This window comes from Garra rufa, chromosome 5 (genome assembly GCF_049309525.1).
Source record: "Garra rufa chromosome 5, GarRuf1.0, whole genome shotgun sequence".
NCBI classification, from domain to species: Eukaryota; Metazoa; Chordata; class Actinopteri; order Cypriniformes; family Cyprinidae; genus Garra; species Garra rufa.
Window position 1 is genome coordinate 40,256,888 of NC_133365.1, and position 21,129 is coordinate 40,278,016.

At 39.2% G+C, this 21,129-nt stretch overlaps 1 protein-coding gene across 1 annotated transcript; it reads left to right on the forward strand.

Moving 5' to 3' along the window:
• Positions 1 to 615: 615 nt before the first annotated feature.
• On the forward strand, positions 616 to 20,554 carry fam76b (family with sequence similarity 76 member B). The gene is made up of 10 exons (XM_073840453.1): positions 616 to 1,040; positions 1,352 to 1,416; positions 1,494 to 1,548; positions 2,027 to 2,182; positions 15,252 to 15,430; positions 15,554 to 15,604; positions 15,765 to 15,827; positions 15,958 to 16,093; positions 18,220 to 18,321; positions 19,692 to 20,554. The coding sequence occupies exons 1-10, from the start codon at positions 954 to 956 to the stop codon at positions 19,779 to 19,781; spliced, it is 984 nt and encodes a 327-aa protein (XP_073696554.1). The 5' UTR covers positions 616 to 953; the 3' UTR covers positions 19,782 to 20,554.
• The last annotated feature ends 575 nt before the right edge of the window (positions 20,555 to 21,129 follow it).

Sequence of the window (21,129 nt, forward strand, 5' to 3'; positions counted from 1 at the left end):
AATAACATGCAGTTTGCATGATTTTGGTAAAATAAATAACATTTTGCAGATTCTGTATGTAAACTTTTGACTTGAGCTGTAACATACATGAGCCTGCTGAAATTCTTTTCTTTTTTCTTGTTTATCTTCAGCGCTACAGCTCTAAGTAACTTAAATATGGATTATGCTCCTGTAAATTACTAATAATCATATTAAATATTCCTTAAACATCACCACTGTAATTTGAATTAATTATACAGTTACTAAAATTATTTCTAGACTAGGTTCTCTACATTCCTCAAGGAAGCTACAGCTATATGTAAAAATTATATAAACCATTCTGTCATCTTTTTTGTTTAGCTTGCTTTTATACAGGGAAAATTCAGATTTCCTGTCTGAGCCATAATGGAGCCCCTTACAGTCGTACTCTTTCCAGTTTCACTCGGATGCATAAGAAAGGGTGAGCTCTTTACATCACAAACGCGTCACAAAAAACAATACGTAGTTTTTTAAAGAGGCGGGACGAGCTCTCTGATTGGTGCTGATTTTTCAAACCCGTTCTTCCCGCCCATCGGCGCTGGCACCTGATTGGCTGCCGAGTCTTTCCTTTGTAGTCACAGGTCGCATCCGGTTTGTGAGTCGACTGAGATACAAAAAGGAGAAAGCAGAAAATCTCACCAGGAGCCGAAAAACCGAGAAATGAAATCAGGTTTTTAGTTATTCTTTTCACGTATAACGATATAATTAGTTTATATGTAGTTCTTAATCATGAGTTTAAGCCACTGACGTTTTTATAATAGTCTTCGCAGAGCAGTTTTAGATGGTTGGATCCGTTTTATTTATCGGGATTAAGTGCAGTTTTAATTGGGACTGAATCTGCTCAGTTCTCGCTTTATCGCATGTGTTAAAGGCCGTCTGCGCGTAAGCGTTATATTTTATCAGTAGCGGTAATTCTTGTTTTTGTGGGGTTGGTGATGGCCACATCGGCCCTGTACGCCTGCACCAAGTGTAACCAGCGGTTCCCGTTCGAGGAGTTGTCGCAGGGCCAGCAGCTCTGCAAGGTGAGAGCGGACTGTTTACATGCGTTTAAAGAGTCTGGGGTTAAAGTGTGTGTCCTGTGTAAGGTCAGGGAGTTATGTAAGCGTCAACTGAACAGCAGAAGCATTTAGACTGTATATTAAACTGAAACACTACTGCTGTCTTGAAACCTGTTTATATGTTAATACACAACCCACCGGTTGTTCATTAAATTGTAGTTGTACTAAGCTGCACTGCCTTTGTTACATAGAACACACATCTAAACTCTAGACTTGAGTAATCTTAAAGCACATTTAAAGTCTTTCGCGTATCATTGGTTGTTTTTTCCTCGCAGGAGTGTCGGATCGCGCACCCTATAGTGAAATGCACCTACTGCAGGTCAGAGTTTCAGCAGGAGAGGTAAGATACACAACCAAGGTGGGGAACATAATTCCTTTTCCATTTCTCTGCTAATGGAAATCTTTTTTTTTCTTCAGCAAAACCAACACTATCTGTAAGAAATGCGCACAGAATGTCAAACAGTTTGGGACGGTAAGTTCACTTGAAAGTATATATGTGACCCTGGTCCACAAACTCAGTCATAAGGGTCAATTTTCTGTAATTGAGATTTATGCATTTTCTGAACGCTAAAAACAAAAGTCTTCAATTGACGTATGGTTTGTTAGAATAGGACACTATTTGGCCATGATACAGCTATTTGAAAATCTGGAATTTGACGGTGTAAAAAATCAAAATATTGAGAAAATCGCCTTTAAAGTTGTCCAAATAAAGCAATGCATATCACTACTCAAAAATTAAGTTCTAGTATATTTACGGTAGGAAAATTACAAACCATCTTCATTAAACATGATATTTACTTAATATCCTAATGATTTTTGGCATGAAAGAAAAATTTATCATTTTGACCCATACAATGTGTTTTTGGTTATTGCTACAAATATAACCATGCTACTTAAGACAGGTTTTGTGGTCCAGGGTCACGCTAACGCATATCTTTCTCTTTTTTCAGCCGAAACCATGTCAGTACTGTAACATTATTGCTGCATTCATTGGGACCAAATGTCAGCGCTGCACCAACTCTGAGAAGAAGTACGGCCCTCCGCAGACCTGCGAACAGTGCAAGCAGCAGTGTGCCTTCGACAGGAAGGACGAGGGAAGGAGAAAGGTGACCAGTCACACATGCACGTTCTTATTCCGCCTTATTACTCATTCACATGCTCTGGCTGTGTTCTCTCCCACTGCATGTGTGTGATGTGATTCACTCCGCTCTGACAGATTGGACAGTCACTGTTTCCAGATTTCAGCACATTGAAAGCAGGAGCTTACAGAGCTCTGTTCAGCATCAAACACTCAGTCATCATGTCTGTCATTAATTACTGGACAAGCCGCACAAAACATAGGGCATTAAAGGATTAGTTCACTCCAGAATTAAGTTTTCTGATAGTTTACTCACCCCTGTGTCATCCAAGATGTTCATGTCTGTCTTTCTTCTGTCGAAAATTCATGGTTTTTGAGGAAAACATTCCAGGATTTTTTTTCCATATAGTCAACTTCAATGGGAGCCAACGAGTTGAAGGTCCAAATTGCAGTTTTAATGCAGCTTCAAAGGGCTCTAAATGAAACAAGGGCTTGTCTAGCAAAACAATCGGTCATTTTCAAAAATAAATTACATGCTTTTTAACCTCAAATGCTCATCTTGCACTAGATCTGCAGTGCACTTCTATGACTTCATGCATTACGTAATCAAAATGGAAAGGTCAGATTTTTTCCTAGTGGAAGACATCTTTTAGAACGGACCATTTTAAACAAACTTGTACAAAGACATAAATGTGTGTCATTCAGCTAAAAACCACTTTTGAACGGTCCTTCTCCACACTTGTAAAAACTGGGTCGGTATTTCCGTTGACTTCCAACGCGACTACATAATGGAAGATGCAAGGTGCTAGTGCAAGACGAGCATGTGGTTAGAAAGTATATACATTTTTATTTATTTAAAAAAAAAAAATGACCGCTCTATTTGCTAGATGATCAGAATCAGAAAGAGCTTTATTGCCAAGTATGCTTGCGCATACAATGAATTTGTTTCAGCGTTATTAGCTTCCAGTACACAGAGACAACAACGCACAGACAATAAAAATGAGAGAATAAGAAAAATTACACATGTAAGCATAAATGGACTAAAAATAGAAAATAATAATAATTTGTAAAAAATAAATTGACATAAATATGTATGTACATTTGTGCTATAGGTGATAGGATGGAATGCAGGGATGTGTTAGGGTGGAGGTGTAGCAGTAGATGTCAGATTATTCCACACATTTTTTGCACAATGGGAGGAACATTTTAACTGTTCATAAGGTGGATTGCCTGGGGGGAAAAACTGTTCATTCGTCTGGTAGTCCTGATATTTGGGGCTCTGTAGCGCCGGCCGGATGGTAAGAGTTCAAAGAGAGGATGGCTTGGATGTGAGGGGTCCAGAGTGATTTTCTGAGCTCTTTTCCTCACTCTGGATGTACAGTTGTGGCCAAAAGTTTTGAGAATGACACAAATAGTTTTCACAAAGTTTGCTGCTAAACTGCTTTTAGATATTTGTTTCAGTTGTTTCTGTGATGTACTGAAATATAATTACAAGCACTTCATACGTTTCAAAGGCTTTTATCGTCAATTACATGACATTTATACAAAGAGGCAGTATTGGCCCTTTTTCAAGACCTCTGCAATTCGACTGGGCATGCTCTCAATCAACTTCTGGGCCAAATCCTGACTGATAGCAACCCATTCTTTCATAATCACTTCTTGGAGTTTGTCAGAATTAGTGGGTTTTTGTTTGTCCACCTGCCTCTTGAGGATTGACCACAAGTTCTCAATGGGATTAAGATCTGGGGAGTTTCCAGACCATGGATCCAAAATGTCAACGTTTTGGCCCCCGAGCCACTTAGTTATCACTTTTGCCTTATGGCACGGTGCTCCATCGTGCTGGAAAATGCATTGTTCTTCACCAAACTGTTGTTGGATTGTTGGAAAAAGTTGCTGTTGGAGGGTGTTTTGGTACCATTCTTTATTCATGGCTGTGTTTTTGGGCAAAATTGTAAGTGAGCCCACTCCCTTAGATGAGAAGCAACCCCACACATGAATGGTCTCAGGATGCCTTACTGTTGACATGACACAGGACTGATGGTAGCGCTCACCTTTTCTTCTCCGGACAAGCCTTTTTCCAGATGCCCCAAACAATAGGAAAGATGCTTCATCTGAGAATATGACTTTGCCCCAGTCCTCAGCGGTCCATTCGCCATACTTTTTGCAGAAGATCAATCTGTCCCTGATGTTTTTTTTGGAGAGAAGTGGCTTCTTTGCTGCCCTTCTTGACACCAGGCCATCTTTCAAAAGTCTTCGCCTCACTGTGCGTGCAGATGCACTCACACCTGCCTGCTGCCATTCCTGAGCAAGCTCTGCACTGGTGGCACTCCGATCCTGCAGCTGAATCCTTTTTAGGAGACGATCCTGGCACTTGCTGGACTTTCTTGGATGCCCTGAAGCCGCCTTAACAAGAATTGAACCTCTTTCCTTGAAGTTCTTGATGATCCTATAAGTTGTTGATTTAGGTGCAATCTTAGTAGCCACAACATCCTTGCCTGTGAAGCCATTTTTATGCAACGCAATGATGGCTGCACGCGTTTCTTTGCAGGTCACCATGGTTAACAATGGAAGAACAATGATTTCAAGCATCACCCTCCTTTTAACATGTCAAGTCTGCGATTCTAACCCAATCAGCCTGACATAATGATCTCCAGCCTTGTGTTCGTCAACATTCTCACCTGAGTTAACAAGACGATTACTGAAATGATCTCAGCAGGTCCTTTAATGACAGCAATGAAATGCAGTGGAAAGTTTTTTTTTTTTTTTTCGGGATTAAGTTAATTTTCATGGCAAAGGACTATGCAATTCATCTGATCACTCTTCATAACATTCTGGAGTATATGCAAATGGCTATTATAAAAACTTAAGCAGCAACTTTTCCAATTTCCAGTATTTATGTAATTCTCAAAACTTTTGGCCACGACTGTATACAGTTCTTGAAGGGTGGGCAGGGGAGCACCAATAATCCTCTCAGCAGACCGAACCGTTCTCTGCAATCTTCTGATGTCTGATTTTGTAGCTGAGCCAAACCAGACAGTTATTGATGTGCACAGAACAGACTCGATGATGGCTGAGTAGAACTGTCTCAGCAACTCCTGTGGTAGGTTGAACTTCTTCAGCTGGCGAAGGAAGTATAACCTTTGTTGGGCCTTTTTTTACAATGGAGTTGATGTGAGTGTCCCACTTCAGATCCTGGGAGATGAAACATCCCAGGAACTTGAATGTCTCCACTGTAGCCACAGTGCTGTCCATGATGGTGAGTGAGGAAGGTGCAGGGGGGTTCCTCCTGAAGTCCACTATCATCTCTACAGTTTTGAGCTTGTTCAGCTCCAGGTTGTTGTGACTGCACCAGACAGCCAGCTCTTTTACCTCTTGTCTGTAGGCAGACTCGTCACCGTCCTGAATGAGGCCGATAACCGTGGTGTCGTCTACAAACTTCAGGAGCTTGACAGAGGGGTCTTTAGAGGTGCAGTCGTTGGTGTAGAGGGAGAAGAGCAGTGGGGATAGAACAAAACCTTGAGGGGCGCCAGTGTTGGTGGTGCGGCTGCTTGATGTGAATTTCCCCAGTCTCACCAGCTGTTGCCTATCTGTCAGAAAGCTGGTGATCCATTGACAGATAGGGCTAGGAAAAGAAAGTTGGTTTAGTTTGGTGTGGAGGAGTGAAGGAATGATGGTGTTGAAGCCGAACTGAAGTCCACAAACAGGATCCTCACAAGTCCCTGGTCTGTCCAGATGCTGCAGGATGAAGTGCAAGCCAATGTTCACTGCATCATCCACTGACCTGTTTGCTCGGTAAGCAAACTGCAGGGGGTCCAGAAGGGGTCCGGTGATGTCCTTCAGATAAGCCAGAACCAGTTTTTCAAACGACTTCATGACGACAGGTCTGTAGTCATTAAGTCCTGTTATCTTGGATTTCTTTGGGACAGGAATAATGGTTGAGCGTTTTAGGCAGTGAGGGAATTCACACAGCTCCAGAGACCTGTTAAAGATCTGTGAAAAAATGGGGGCCACCTCATCTGCGCAGGTTTTCAGACAGGCTTTGGTTTCACACCGTCTGGTCCTGGTGCCTTTCTTCTTTTGTTCTTCCTGAAGACCTGGCGCACCTCATCTTCGCTGATTAGAAGTGAAGGAGGGGGGAGAGGGGGGTTGCTGGAGGTGTTAATGGTTGTGTGAAGAGATCATCAGAACAGGTTTGGGGGGTTTCAAATCTACAGTAAAATTCATTCAGGTCTTCAGCATGTCGTTGAGTCACCTCAGTGCACGGGAGTGGTGTCCTGTAGTTTGTGATTGTTTTCAGGCCTTTCCACTGAAATTGGATCATTTGAAGTGAACTGATCTTCTAACCTTTTTGCATAGGTCTTTTTAGCCACTCCAATCTCTTTATTCAGTGTGTTCCTGGTCTGGTTGTACAAGACTCTATCCCCTTTTCTGTAGGCATCCTCTTTGGCCTGACGAGTTTTTCTGTAAACCATGGCTTGTCATTGTTGTATGATAAATAAGTTCTGGTAGGAATGCATAAATCCTCACAGAAACTGATATATGAAGTAACAGTCTCTGTGAGTTCGTCCAGATCGGTGGCAGCAGCTTCAAAAACACTCCAATCAGTCAAATAGAAACAGGATTGTAAGACCTGTTCTGTTTCGTTGGTCCATCTTTTTACAGTCTTAACTGCAGGTTTAGCAGTTTTAAGTTTTTGCCTGTAGGATAGTATAAGATGGACCAGACAGTGATCAGATAGTCCCAAAGCTGGATTGCCCGTTGGACAGAGTCATGTGCTCCTTTAATTGGGGTGTAGCAGTGGTCCAATATGTTACTGTCTCTGGTCGGACATGTAACATGCTGTCTGTATTTTGGCAGTTCACGTCAGAGATTTGCTTTATTAAAATCCCCAAGAATGATTAAAACAGAGTCCGGGTGTTGTTCTGTCTCTGTGATCTGATCAGAGAGTTTCTGCAATGCCAGGCTTACGTGCGCTTGCGGTGGAATGTACACGCTCACGAGAATGAACGAGCAAAACTCTCGCGGCGAATAGGAACGGTTTACAGTTAATGAAAAGTGCTTCTAGATCAGAACAGCACATCTTCTTTAACACTGTTACATCTGTACACCACCTCTCATTGATGTAAAAGCACGTCCCGCCGCCGCGCGATTTCCCCGTCGATTCTGTGTTGCGGTCTCCTCTGAACAGCTGATATCCCGGTAGATGAATCGCGCTGTCCGGTATAGCCGCGTTCAGCCAGGTTTCCGTGAAACACAGAGCAGCAGAATGTGAAAAATCCTTATTTGTCCGGGAGAGCAGAAGGAGTTCGTCTGTTTTGTTGGGTAGAGAGCGGAGATTCGCCAGATGAATGCCGGGCAGCAATATCCTGAATCCACGCTGACGAAGCTTCACGAGCGCGCCGGCGCGCTTCCCCCTCCTGTGCGTCCTGCGCGTCCGAAAGCGTCTCAGCGCTGCTGCTCCGCCAACTAATATGTTCAGCAAAACGTCCGAATAATCAAAAACCGGTTGGAGATTATATGGTGTGTTCTGTCGAATGTTCAGCAGTTCATCTCTGGTGAAACTGATCGTGTTTGCAGAACAAAAAACAGGAAAAACGAACAAAAACACTAAAACAACTGGAGAGCTAAGCACAGAGGCTGCCATCCGCGGCGCCATCTTGACTTGACTTGACTTAAGACCCTTATTCCTCAGCTGGGATCGTGTAGAGCCTGGTTAGAGAGTCGGACTTGTAACCCAAAGGTTGCAGGTTCAAGTCTCAGGTCCGGCAAGGATTGTAGGTGGGGGGAGTGAATGTACAGCACACTCTCCACCCTCAATACCACGACTGAGGTGATTCCCTTGAGCAAGGCACCGAACCCCCAACTGCTTCCCGGGTGCCGCAGCAATAGCAATATGGCTGCCCACTGCTCCGGTTGTGTGTTCACTACTGTGTGTGTGCACTTGGATGGGTTAAATGCAGAGCACACATTCCAAGTATGGGTCACCAAACTTGGCCTCATGTCATGTCCTTTTTTACCTTTTCCTTTTGAAGTTGTATTGAATCTAATTTTGACCTTCAACCAGCTGATCCACTATATGGGAAAAATGGGAAAAAATCCTGGAATGTTTTCCTCAAAAGTCCTTAATTTTATTTTGACTGAAGAAAGACATGAGCATGGGGGTGAGTAAATTATCAGGAAACTTTAATTAGGGAGTGATCAGGGCCCTTATCAGGGATGGAAATTAGCACCCGCCACCAGCCAAATGCGGGTGATTTTGTGTTGTGGCGGGTAAACTTGCTTCACCCACCGGCCACCGTGGCGGGTAAATAAAAATAACATACTTCAACCGGACGGCGTGAGGCGGTAATGCACCTTAATGTTGGTTGCGAACTGCCGTTAAAATACACAAAGAAGACGACGACAGCGGACACTTTAAGCGGAGGCACACCTTCAAAAAAAATGTGGCGATACATCACAGGCGTTAAGAGGTCTGTTAAAATACCTTTACAATCTGCTTTTGAAGAAATATATTGTATCTCGTGCTACAGCGCACATTCTGTCAGGTGCAATTCATGGCGTGTCTTTCTCAATGTACTGTACAACGCGTCATTCATTCACATCAGATGATAACTTGCAGAGTTCCACTCACACAGGGGCGAAATTTCCACTGGGGACACGCTTTTCAAAATCCCGTTGGTGTCCACCCAAATGGTTTTAAGTAATCTCTTGTATTTTAGAATGCACGCTCTACGCCGCCGATAGTTTCGCGCTATAGTAAAAACGAAACCAAAAGTAAAACGCGCACGCGCATTCAAAAGCAACTTTAATACCCTGCGTTTAGAGAGCGACTCCCCAATGCGTGCAAATTAGGCTAGATAAAATATCTAGGCTGTTATAGTATGTGGGCTATAAGTTGTGTAGTTGTGAAGATAGCTCTGTATCATGATAGAAAAATTCGGTGAAAATGTCAGTATTTTGAGACTTGAGATTAAATAAACTGCTCAAGTATAGTAGATCTTGTAGTATTAATTTTCACATGCAGCTACACATTGTCGGTTAAAAACATAAAGTGGCTGGTAAAAACATTTAGTGGCTGGTAGATTTTGAAATCCACCAGCCACACTGGCAAAAATGTTAATTTTCATCCCTGGCCCGTATTCACAAAACATTTTATGTTACCACTACGAGTTCTCCTAAATAGCAGTAAAAGTTTTTAGCTAAGAGTTTTCTCTTAAAACCTATTAACAAAGCTGCTGAGACAAACTTTTACTAAGCAGTAGATAAAAGTCTTAAGCTAAGAGTAAGGGCGGGGTTGACCTCGTTACTATGGATGATGTCAGCATGCTCACTAACCATGCATACAGTGATTGGCTGATAGGGGAGGGATCTCTCTCAGACATTTATTCACAGAAATATTGTTGTAAATATTGACATATTCAAATAAAGTTTTAAAAAGTTAGTAAAAATGTTGCCACATTCAAATAAAGAATTTAAAATACAGGGCAAGTGTCACTTACTAAACAAGTGATTGACAGCCTTTTATAATAAACAATTAGGTGACATGCATGTAAATGTAACCCCTCACACCCAGGTCCTACCGCACCCACTCCGAGCAGGTCTCGGACCCGGGTCTCCGGCACGGGAGGCGGACGCACTAACAAGAAGGCTACAGGCTGCAATCTCTAGCGTCTGTCGCTAGTGCGTCTTTTGAGATCGGGAGTGAGGTTTGCCTGCACAGCACCTGCTAGCTGGCCTCTGTTACATAAACAGACTTTTTTAAAGAGCTTTTTATGCTTTTAATGACACAGAATAGCGGAGAACTGACACGAAATCATTGGGTGAAGAGAAGGGGGCGAGAGCAGCAAAACATTTCGAAACGGGAATCAAACTTTTTTTTTCTATTCATGATAGAATAATCATGGCTTGTAAGCGAGATACGCAAACGTAAAACAAAACCAAACTGGACGCAAGAACAGCTGTTACTTGCCCAATGTAGGATATAATCAAATGAAAATTTGGAGCTGGGATAACCTCCAAGACTAAAAAAAAAAGTTGTGTGGGAATATGCGTGCATATACATGCAGAGTGTTTCTAAATTAAGTTCCGAGGCAGATCACCAGCAACAGCAATATTAGGAAGGTTAGGATTTGATCTTGGATTTAAGCTTGATTTAGGCTGATTTATACTCGACGCGTTCTTCTGCACCGCAAGCCTGTGCTGCCTGCGCGTGCACATCACCAAATTCTGGGCCTCTGTTCCTAAAAGATCTTAAGGATAAAAGCCTATGTCATAACTTAGCGATTTAGGAGAAAGTCTTAAAAATAATGCTTAAAACAATCCTAAATTTAGGACTCCTAATTTTTGCTCTAAGAGTATTTCACAAAGCGTTTTAGCACTAAAACTAGCTCCTAAATCTGTGAAATGTTAGGAGTAGTGGAGAGGACTCCTAAGTCACTAAGATCAAGTCCTAAAAGTGTCCTAAAATGGCTGTTGCCTGCTGTCTGCCTCGGAACAGAAACATTTTAAAAGCATTGGATGATAATGAGCTTTCAGAAGGTGTGGTCTCAATCGCGAAGGTATTATGACTGTTGCAGAATTGCAACAAATAGAAACAACCCTATAAAACGCCACAGATCAAGGTTTTGACAGTTCACGAATGGCAGCTCCTTATGAATGCAATAAATATTTTAATGAAGCTAAGGATTTCAATCTGCAATAGCATAACAAGATTTCATGAAAACATTATCGGCAACTTGAAAGTAATGTCCGTTTAGCTGTAGCAGTTGTCACTTTAATTCTGCAGTCTCAGCCTTAATTTGCCTGACTTTGCAAAGAATACCAGCGCTTTTCACAGTCATCTTTGCTTCTGGACAAAAGTGGGAAAGCTGCATTTATTTGCACACATATATTTTCCCACACATCTTTTTTAGTTTTTGAGGTTATCCCAACTCCAAATTTTCCCTTGATTATATCCTTGTTTTCATGAACAAGTTGGGCAAGAAGTAGGAGTTGTTCTTGCGTCCAGTTTGGTTTTCTTTCTTACTATCACCTATGATTATTCTACCCTGTTAATTAAAAGGCTGTTTATATGCATAGCCGCTAACTGTATATGAGGAGCGCACATGAGGCTGAAGATACACGTTTAATTAGTGACAATTAGCCTGCATTTTAAAATCTTTATTTGAATATGGCAACATTTTTATTTTAAAACCTTTATTTAAATATGATATAATAGTGCACGTTACAATATTTCTATGAATAAATGTCTGACAGAGACCCCTATCAGCCAATCATTGTGTGCATAGTTATAAAGCATGTCGACATCATCCATAGTAACGAGGTCAACCCCGCCCTTACTTTTAGCTTAAGACTTCTCTCTATTCCTTAGTAAAAGTTTGTCTCAGCAGCTTTGTGAATAGGTTTTAAGAGAAAACTCTTAGCTAAAAACTTTTACTGCCATTTAGGAGAACTTTTAGTGGTAAGATGAAATGTTTTGTGGTTACAGGCTCTGATCATGTGTACATAATGTATTGACATTAAACTAGCTTTTAACATGATAATTTTATTCTTACATGTACTTGAATAATATGTTATTAGCCTTGAGATAAATGATGCAGTGAATAAATGCATAGATATGCAACAGTTTTAGTAATATCCATTAGTCTAGTGGTAGAATGTTTGTTAAATCAGAGGGTTTCGATTCTAATCCGCCATCACACAGCTTTTTTCATCCCTTAATAAAATTAAATATGTTCATCAGTGATCCTATATCACCTATATTTGTGTGTATTTTGTTTTGATTTTTAACCGTAATGAGTCATAAGCGAGGGAGCCGCATTAAGTTCCGTCACTAATTAACATCGCAACGAACATTAAGCATGATTTCAGAAAAAATAAATAAATAAATACAGATTAGAGCGTCAGCACCTTATTTAACAGAAAGGAATGTTTCATCAGCATTAGGTACGTCCATGCCGTGAGATGTTCAAAAAAGTGGTGGGTAGGGCTGGGCGATATGGCCTAAAAATAAAATCCCCGATTTTTTCACAAAAAATCTGATTTACGATTTAAATCGATTTTTTCCCCCCCCTACTACTTTTAGCATGTAAAGAAACCCCAGCTTTTCCACAATATACGGGCACCATATATTTTGCAATATACATTGCAACTGCATCAGTGATCACTTTCTACCACGCCCCATTCTTATCATACCAGACACAAAGTGTTTGTAAGACAAATAAATATGAGATGGGAGGAAAATATATATTTCCATGCTTTTCTCTTGGACTTATGTCGTATACAAAAATATACAATTTTGAACACAGAAATATTAAATGATTTAAAAAACTGAACGATCTGCCAACAGGTGGTGGTCAGACACTGATTTAATTACTAAATCATTTAATTCATTTGATTCGTTCCAACGGATGGTTCATTCAAGAATAAAGCAAGTGACTCTTTATTAATGGGAAATTGAATCATTTCACTAATTCGTTTAAAAACGCACGTTCATTCATAAACGAAACACCGCTGTGTTTGAGTGGAGATGAGCAGCGGCTCAGCTGTGACTTGTTTCAGATTACTTTTGATGACAAAATAGAGCAAAATCAGGCAATGGTGTTAGTCAGACAATGTAAGTCACTTAATAACTTGTTTATTTAACTGTTGTAATAAATCAGTATCTCATTTACAAACTCCCTTAAAAATGATTAAAAGCTGTCACTCATCTTAGTTCGCAATATCACAAAGCTCTATTATAATAAACGAAGCTACTGCCCATTCAGTCTCTTATTTACACTCTCTCTACACTTGAGATACATTTGTCAACGTGCAAAACACATGGAAACCTTTGAAGCTCCACTCAGCGCAAATACAAATATGCTGGTCGCACTCTAGAGCCCTGATATGCAAATAATTCGCAATTGTCTTCAATCAACTCTCTACTCTGGTTATGTGGTAAGTGAAATTGTATGTAATATAACAGGCTAACTTGCTAGCAAGCAGCTAATCATGTCCACTTATTAACTCGCGTTATTTTACCAGAACGTGTTATTTGTTTTCCGTTCTGAATACAGCGGTTAGTTAGGCGTGCCATGTGGTCGGACAATATTGCCTCTTAATTATTCTGCCATTGGTGCAGTTACAATGTGTCTAATATTTTTATTAAAAAATCGCGATACCTCGATTTAATAAAAAATTAAATCGTCTTAAAACGTAAATTCGAATTAATCAAAAAAATCGAAAGAATCGCCCAGCCCTAGTGGTGGGACAATATCGAGCTTTGCAAAAAGTGTCCCACCCGTGAATTACGCCTATGCAAATAAGTAATGTGAAACACTAACAAAAGCAATAATGAGAAATATTTTTATTACAGCAGTCTTCAACAGTAAAACCAACACAACAGTGTTAATGTACAGTTTCACAAACTTTTTTTGCAGAAGTTTTCGTCCTTTCCAATACTGGTCACGATGAGTTTTTTGCCATCTGACTATTTCTATGGTCACGCATTAATGGATTATAGAGATGTTTGTACAGGCGTCCCTATTCAGCCAAAACAGCTATAAAAAAATTTCGTGAGCAATGAGGTGACACGCCAACAGTTCACTCGAGAAGCCGTGCACACCGCCACGCGAAATGGGTGATTTCACAAACCCAAGCGAACTTGCGGACGCGTATAAATCAGTCTTTATGCTGCACAGATTTAGGAGCTAGTTTTAGCGCTAGTCCTAAATTTAGGACTGACATGCCCATTATTTTTAAGATTTTCTTCTAAATCAAAGTTATGAGCTACTTTTAGCCTTAAGATGTTTTGTGAATACGGGCCCTGTTTTTTTTTTTTTTTTTAAATTTAAACCTACTCCTCCCACCCCACCAACAATCAGCCAGCTTTACAGATTTATGATCAGCGGTGTATTTTGTGATGCATAGGTATCTAAATGCTTTTTAAGGTGGTGAAATTTCTTTTTAAAGGTCAACCTGTTTGAAAACATCATTCATTAATTTTGTTCAGTTGGTGATATTAGTTTGGTGATATTACACTCATATCTTGAATCTGATAGCAGCCCACAGAACTTCTTTAGCACCGGTGTGTTATTATTAAAGGGATAGTTCGCCCAAAAATGAAAAATTCTGTCATTAATTGCTCACCCTCATGTAGATCCAAACCCATAAGACCTTCGTTCATCTTCGGAACATAAATTAAGATATTTTTGATGATATCCGAGAGCCTTCTGACCCTGCATTGACAAAAAAGCCACTACCATGTTCGAGGCCCAGAAAGGTAGTAAGGACATTAAAATAGTTCATGTGACATCAGTGGTTCAACCAACATTTTAAGAAGCTACAAGAATACGTTTTGTGTGCAAAGAGAACAAAAATAGCGACTTTAGCAATTTCTTCTCCTCCATTGTCAGTCTTTGACACACGTTCACAAGAGTACCATGACTGTAAGAAAAAGTGCTAAGGATGTTGAAGATCTTGATGAAGATGTTTATTGCAGCATAGCAGTGACAAAGTACATGTTGTACCTTGGGTTCAACTGAGTCAAACCCAGAACCTTCTAAGCTCAAACCTTTAATACCATTACAGTTTACTACCCTTAATATAAAGTTGCTCCTGTTGTAACAGCAGTGGTCTGTATGTTAATTAAGTTCTGACACCCCTTTGTCTGAGATGGTTCTTGGTGTCCCACACCCGCTCCCATGCTACAATTGTTCACCATTTGCTCAGGATGTGATCGTCCCAAATGGTCTAGAAACAACATAACCGTTGACTTTCTTCTCTATAATTAAGCCATTTTGGAAAATGAGCATGATCAAACATATATCGTGGAGTAGAATCGTGGTTGAGCAGACTATAGTTTCTTACACTACTTATGCATGTGGTGCTGCTGATGCAGGAACCCGCGTTCTAGCGTAAAACTTGGAAGCGCTGCCACTTGTTTGCAAGCAGAGGAATGCACACGCATGCGTTGTGATACACGCGCGTTGAAACTAATTAATATGAAAATATAAAAATAAGAGTTCATTCAGAATTTGAAATGCTATGATTTAATTTTTATGTTTACTTATAGACTAAGCACACTTAATGAATATGTCAATTCTGTCTTTCTACAGGTGGATGGGAAGCTCCTGTGTTGGCTCTGCACACTGTCATATCGCCGTGTTCTACAAAAAACGAAAGAGCAGCGGAAAGGCCTTGGCTCTTCCCACTCTAACTCCTCTTCCCTCAGTGAGAAGGAGCATCAGAGACACCATCATCATCAGCACCACAGACACGGAAGCTCGCACCACAAGTAAGCATTAACTATATAATACAGATACAAGCAACCAAAATGCATCAGCGTCCAGTTACAAGAATATAAACTTGTTTACTGAAAATCCTTATGAAAATGCTGTACTGCATATGTGTGTTGCAGAATAAGTGGTACTTTAACTCCAGAGCAGGATCAGGGACTGTGGAAGCAGAGGTGAGATGTGTGTGTGTGTGTGTGTGTGTGTGTGTGTGTGTGTGTGTGTGTGTGTGTGTGTTTTTTTTTTTTTTAGTTTTTTTTTTTTTTTAAATACAGACAGGTTGTGTTTTTGTCCATGCTGTGAGTGTATTCACTCTAATACGTTTCTCTTGTGTAGCATTCAGAAGGAAACGCCAAAGAAAAAACCCAAACTTGAGACAAAGCCATCTAATGGAGACAGGTAATTACTACTTACTGTAATCATCTCTCTATCTGTCTGTCTTTCTCCATCCAGTATGGACAGGCTGACACTTTCTCTCGTTTAATGCTAAACGCATTTCCTTTTCTTTTCTTTTTTCTCCCCCTTACAGTAGTTCAATCACTCAGTCAATGGATTCTGGAGGCACGGACAACTTCATCTTGATTAGCCAACTGAAAGAGGAAGTGATGTCATTGAAGCGCATGCTCCAGCAGAGAGACCAGACCATCCTTGAAAAAGACCGGAAGGTAACTTCTGATGTTACTTCCTGGCTTTGGTGCAACATGTACATGGAATGTTCACATTTTGTAGCTGCAGCTCTTTCATGATTCTGAATCAGAATTGTGTGACTCAAACAGTCATATTTTCATAAAGGACACGCTTTGAAATCAGATGGCTGAAATAGTACATAGAGATGGATGCATAAATGTGTTCATTAACACATTAATAGACTTTCTGCCCGAGCTCCATCCTGTTGTCTGATCAGCCGCCCACATCACAATCCATTTGCTGGCAGAGGCGATAATTATGCTCAAACATTTGAGCTGTTACTAGAAGTCCATAAGTATCCACCTTATTTTTACCGTAAGAGCATTTGTAAACTTAATGTGTTAGTCTTCCAGTCTCATCATCTTCCAGCTGTTTTTAGCTGTACAAAACCACTCATTTTGCTGCTTGATTTTGCAAACTGGTGTGTCTTACCATATTATTTTAATGTATTATCTTTTACCATTTACTGCACTTTGTTGTTATTCTCATTATTTCCCTACGGTGGCTTATGAATCGAAAGCCTAACACATTACCAGAAAACAGCTTACCTCCGCATTGAAAAATAAGGTGGATAAAGATATAATTTGTGAATTCAGGTTTGCATTTGTTGTGCAAATCCCTCTTTCAGTCATTCCAGTTGAGCTTCCTATGCAGTGTGGCCAATTCAGTTCAAATTCCAACTTATGAACTAAAACATTTTATTTTTAAATAAAATAGATATTCTCTAGAGCATTGGTCTCAAACTCAATTCCTGGAGGGCCACAGCTCTGCACAGTTTTGCTCCAACCCTAATCAAACACACCTGATCCAACTAATCAAGGTCTTCAGGATTACTAGAAATTATTGAGCAGGTGTGAGTTGGAGCTGGTAGGAGCAAAACTCTGCAGAGCTGTGGCCCTCCAGGAATTGAGTTTGAGACCTCTGCTCTAGAGGCTTGCCTTCAGTTTGTTTATAGTTCATTTGTTTATAAATGTTTCTATGTTGGTTTGTTGTCAGGGTTTCCGCGGGGTCTTAAAAAGTCTTAAAAAGTCTAAAATTTAAAAATCAAAATTTTAGGCCTTAAAAAGTCTTAAATTCGCTGTTCTAGGTCTTAAATAATTTTACACAGGTCTTATTTTTCCGATGTCCATGTAACGCTACCTCTAATGCTCATTTAAATTCTCTTTCTGTTGTTTCCGTGGTGTTGTAGTTCTTTATTTCACTATTCCAAATATAATTTGCTGAATTTAAACTACAAATGAGACCAGCATGCAATAGCCAATCAGCTTTCTGTTATTGGCGCGAGTCTCTCTCGGATTGTACTGCAGAAGTCAAATGGATTTAACTTTTTAGCTATGAGGAAGTGCAAGTTTAGCGAAACTGGGCTTGGAAAAACTGAATATAGGGCTTGGCTAAGGCCAGTTGCTAACAACTGTAGATTTTTTTCTCCCTCTGTGGAAGTTTCTGCGTCTTCAGACAGAATCGCAGTATTTATATAACATTTATAATATATATATATATATATATATATATATTTATAAATCAATAAATGTATTTAAAACATTAATCTCACTTTTAATTTTGCAGTGTAAATTATGTAATCTCACTGCTAACAGCCATTTAGAATTTATTGATAAATTCATAAAATAAATTTCAAAGGTACGCATACATTTCAAAAGTAAAAAAAAAAAAAAAATCGCTTCAGAATTTTTTTAAATAAGATATTTCTAGTGGTACTTTTATGGGGATATTTTGTGTGGAATAGTATCTGCTGATATGGAAAGTTCACTGTATATCGTAGTAATAAATTTAATTTATGACAGCCATGAAATTTTGTTTACTTTTTACATTAAACACATTAAATATCACATATGCATGTAATATAATATCTATTTCCATTACAGGTTAAGGTCTTAAATTTCATATAAGGTGGTATTAAAAAGGTCTTAAAAAGTCTTAAATTTCACTTGTTCATATCTGCAGAAACCCTGGTTGTAATGAAACACAAGGAAAGCTGGTTCATTGCCATTGATGATATCAGCACACAACTAGCAACTTTGGAAAAATGACTTTTGTTCTTGAATATTTCGAAAAGGTCATTTCATAATTTTGTTTACGATTTCAGCTGACCGAGCTGAAGGCAGACTTTCAGTATCAGGAGTCAAATATGCGGGTGAAGATGAACAACTTGGAGAAAGCGCACAAAGAGGCCATGGAGCAACAACAGGTCACTAACACAGTACACCCTTCATTACACATCATAATGTATTATTTAAAAAACAAATCAACAATATTTTTATACTTTTAAATACTTAATATTTTAATACTGTGGTAAATGTGTCTGTTAGTGTTTTGATGAGCACTTTGAGAAAATTACCATTCTTAAATTTGTGGCTGGTAAGACTTTTTTTGAAAGTCTCTTATGCTCACCAAGGCTGCATTTACCAAAAATGCAGTACAATTACTAATGTTTTTTATTTACTTGAATGCATTTTAAAAAGGGTTCATGAACTGACTTTTTAATATTTTGTACTTTTGTCCACTTATGTTATCTCAATTTCTACATCAAAAAAGCATTGTAATTTAGAAGTAGTAGGCTATTTTCTGCCTTGGTTTGACCCCCTCATCAGAACGCTCTGTTTGAATAGGTGTGGTGGATTGTAGACTTGGAAGTAAATGCCCACTGCTGTGATTGGCTATAAGTTGTGTATGTTTGACAGCTTAATCCTTAACAGATGGATGTTTGCGTGATTTAGTTTAAAAATGCATAAGTTGTCATATCAAACACATCAACTGTAATAGCAGACAAAGCAATAGTGACCACATAATAAAACATTACACGCACTTGTGTAGTGCGCAACATTACTGTCAGATCCAATATAGTCAGCACAGCGTCGCCTTTTAGTTTCAGTCTTTCTGAAAATCCTGCGTCAACTTTGTTCGCTTTATTTATCTGTGGTACTGACATCCACCCTTTCCTAATGTTTGGATCAAAAGGAAGGCAGTGCAAACACTGTTTTTCCGCAACTTGGCACTATACGCAATCTTGTTGTATTCAGAGGCATCTTTATCATTTGTTTTCTGGTAGACCTGCAGTTGCCTCTTTTGTTATTTACTTACTACATTTGTGAATCGGTGGGCGGGACTAAACAGGCAGTGATGTAGAAGCAGGTGTTGATCATCTTCTGTTGAGGTGGCCAGACTATCACATCATAAAGTGGCACATTCCAAAACCTGTGGTTTTAGCAGATTGGCTTCAATATAAGCTGTTTTTATACTAACAAAGTTTTCAGTTCTAAAACGTGCAGGATGTTTTTATATTACAATGACATCTTATTATTCAAAAGATCAGTGGAATTTTGATTTCTCAGTTCATGACCCCTTTTAAATTTAATTTATTTTTATGGCAAAGCTGAATTTTCTATGTCATTACTCCAGTCTTCAGTATCACCTCCTCCTTCAGAAATCATTCTAATATGCTGATTTGCTGCTCAAGACACATTATATAAACAGTTGTGCTGCTTAATATTTTAGTTCTTACTGAGTGCACTGTAGTGTTCTTATTTTCACTAACTGTTTTTTTTTTTTGTCTCTTAGTCAAAGAACAGAGAGTTGTTGAAACAGGTTGCTGCGCTCTCGAAAGGCAAGAAGTTTGACCGCAGCAGCAGCTCACTGCTGTTACCATAGCAATGACCTCACGCCATAACAATGACCCCTTGCCCTGATGTGTCATTACTGTGAGGAAGCTTCACTCTCCATTGCTCACAGATTCTCTGTGTGTTGTGTTTTATTATTCTGATGATGTCACATATGCAAAAATCTCAAATTATTATTCTAATTGTTTTATTTTCTCTGGCTGTTCTCAGCGGTTTTAGTAATCACATGTATTTACAAAACAGACATAACTGTATAGAGCCATTACAGGAGCCCAGGCTGAACCCAGCCTCAGATCTCATATGCAAAACATTTCAGAACTTCAGAAAACAGATCGAAAGGAAGCGGAAGAGTTGTCAAAAAATGTACGGAAATGTTATGAATTGAACGTGTCAGATATGCTGAACCGTTTTTTTTAATAGATGCTTAATTCAACTCTCTTTCCTTTTCTCTATCTATCTTTCTTTCTCTCTCTCTCTCTCTCACACACTCACCTCTCTTTTGCTCTCTCTCTTTCTCTTACACATGGAAAGACTGTATTACTGCATGTCTTACTGCCTGGTCAGCTGTGTGGTTTTGTATATTAACTGATTACTCTGTTTTGTTTGGCTTCGTATTAGTGATATTTCAAAGATGAATTTTGCAGGCCTGTATGAGACACTGCTGTTTTAGTGAGTGAGGACTCTCTTATGTCCCCCTGCCCCCCATGCATTCTCATATTTTTACTGTCAGATACTTTTGTACCCTTTTTTTTTCTTCTCTGCAACACAGACGTTTCAGGAATATTAAAGCTAGTAAAAACCTCAGTTTGTGTTTGTCCTGCTTATTTGTGTATTAAAATTGGTGGGAAGTGTGTATGGTTATTATGGTTTTGCATTTTTTTTTATTTTTATAATGTGACCCTGGACCACAAAACCAGTCTGAAGTAGCACAGGTATATTTGTAGTAATAGCCAAGAATACATTGTCTGGGTCAAAATGATAAAAAAAAATGTATGCCAAAAATCATTAGAATATTAAGCAAAGTTAATGTCCCATTAAGATATTTAGTAAATTTCCTACCATAAATATCACAACTTAATTTTTGATTAGTAATGTGCATTTCTAAGAACTTTTGAACAACTTCAAAGGCTTTTTTCGTGATGTTTTTATTTTTATGCACCCTCATATCCCAGTTTTTCTAATATTTGTTTATCTGCCATATATTGTCATATCCTAACAAACTATTCCTTTTGTTTAGCTTTAAAATGTGTAAATCTCAATTTTAAAAAAAAATTGACCCTTTTGACTGGTTTTGTGGTCCAGAGTTACAAATGCCACTTCAAATGTAATTTTGCTTTGTTTAGTTTGTATTTTGCAGACATTCGTTTAAAAATGTGTTA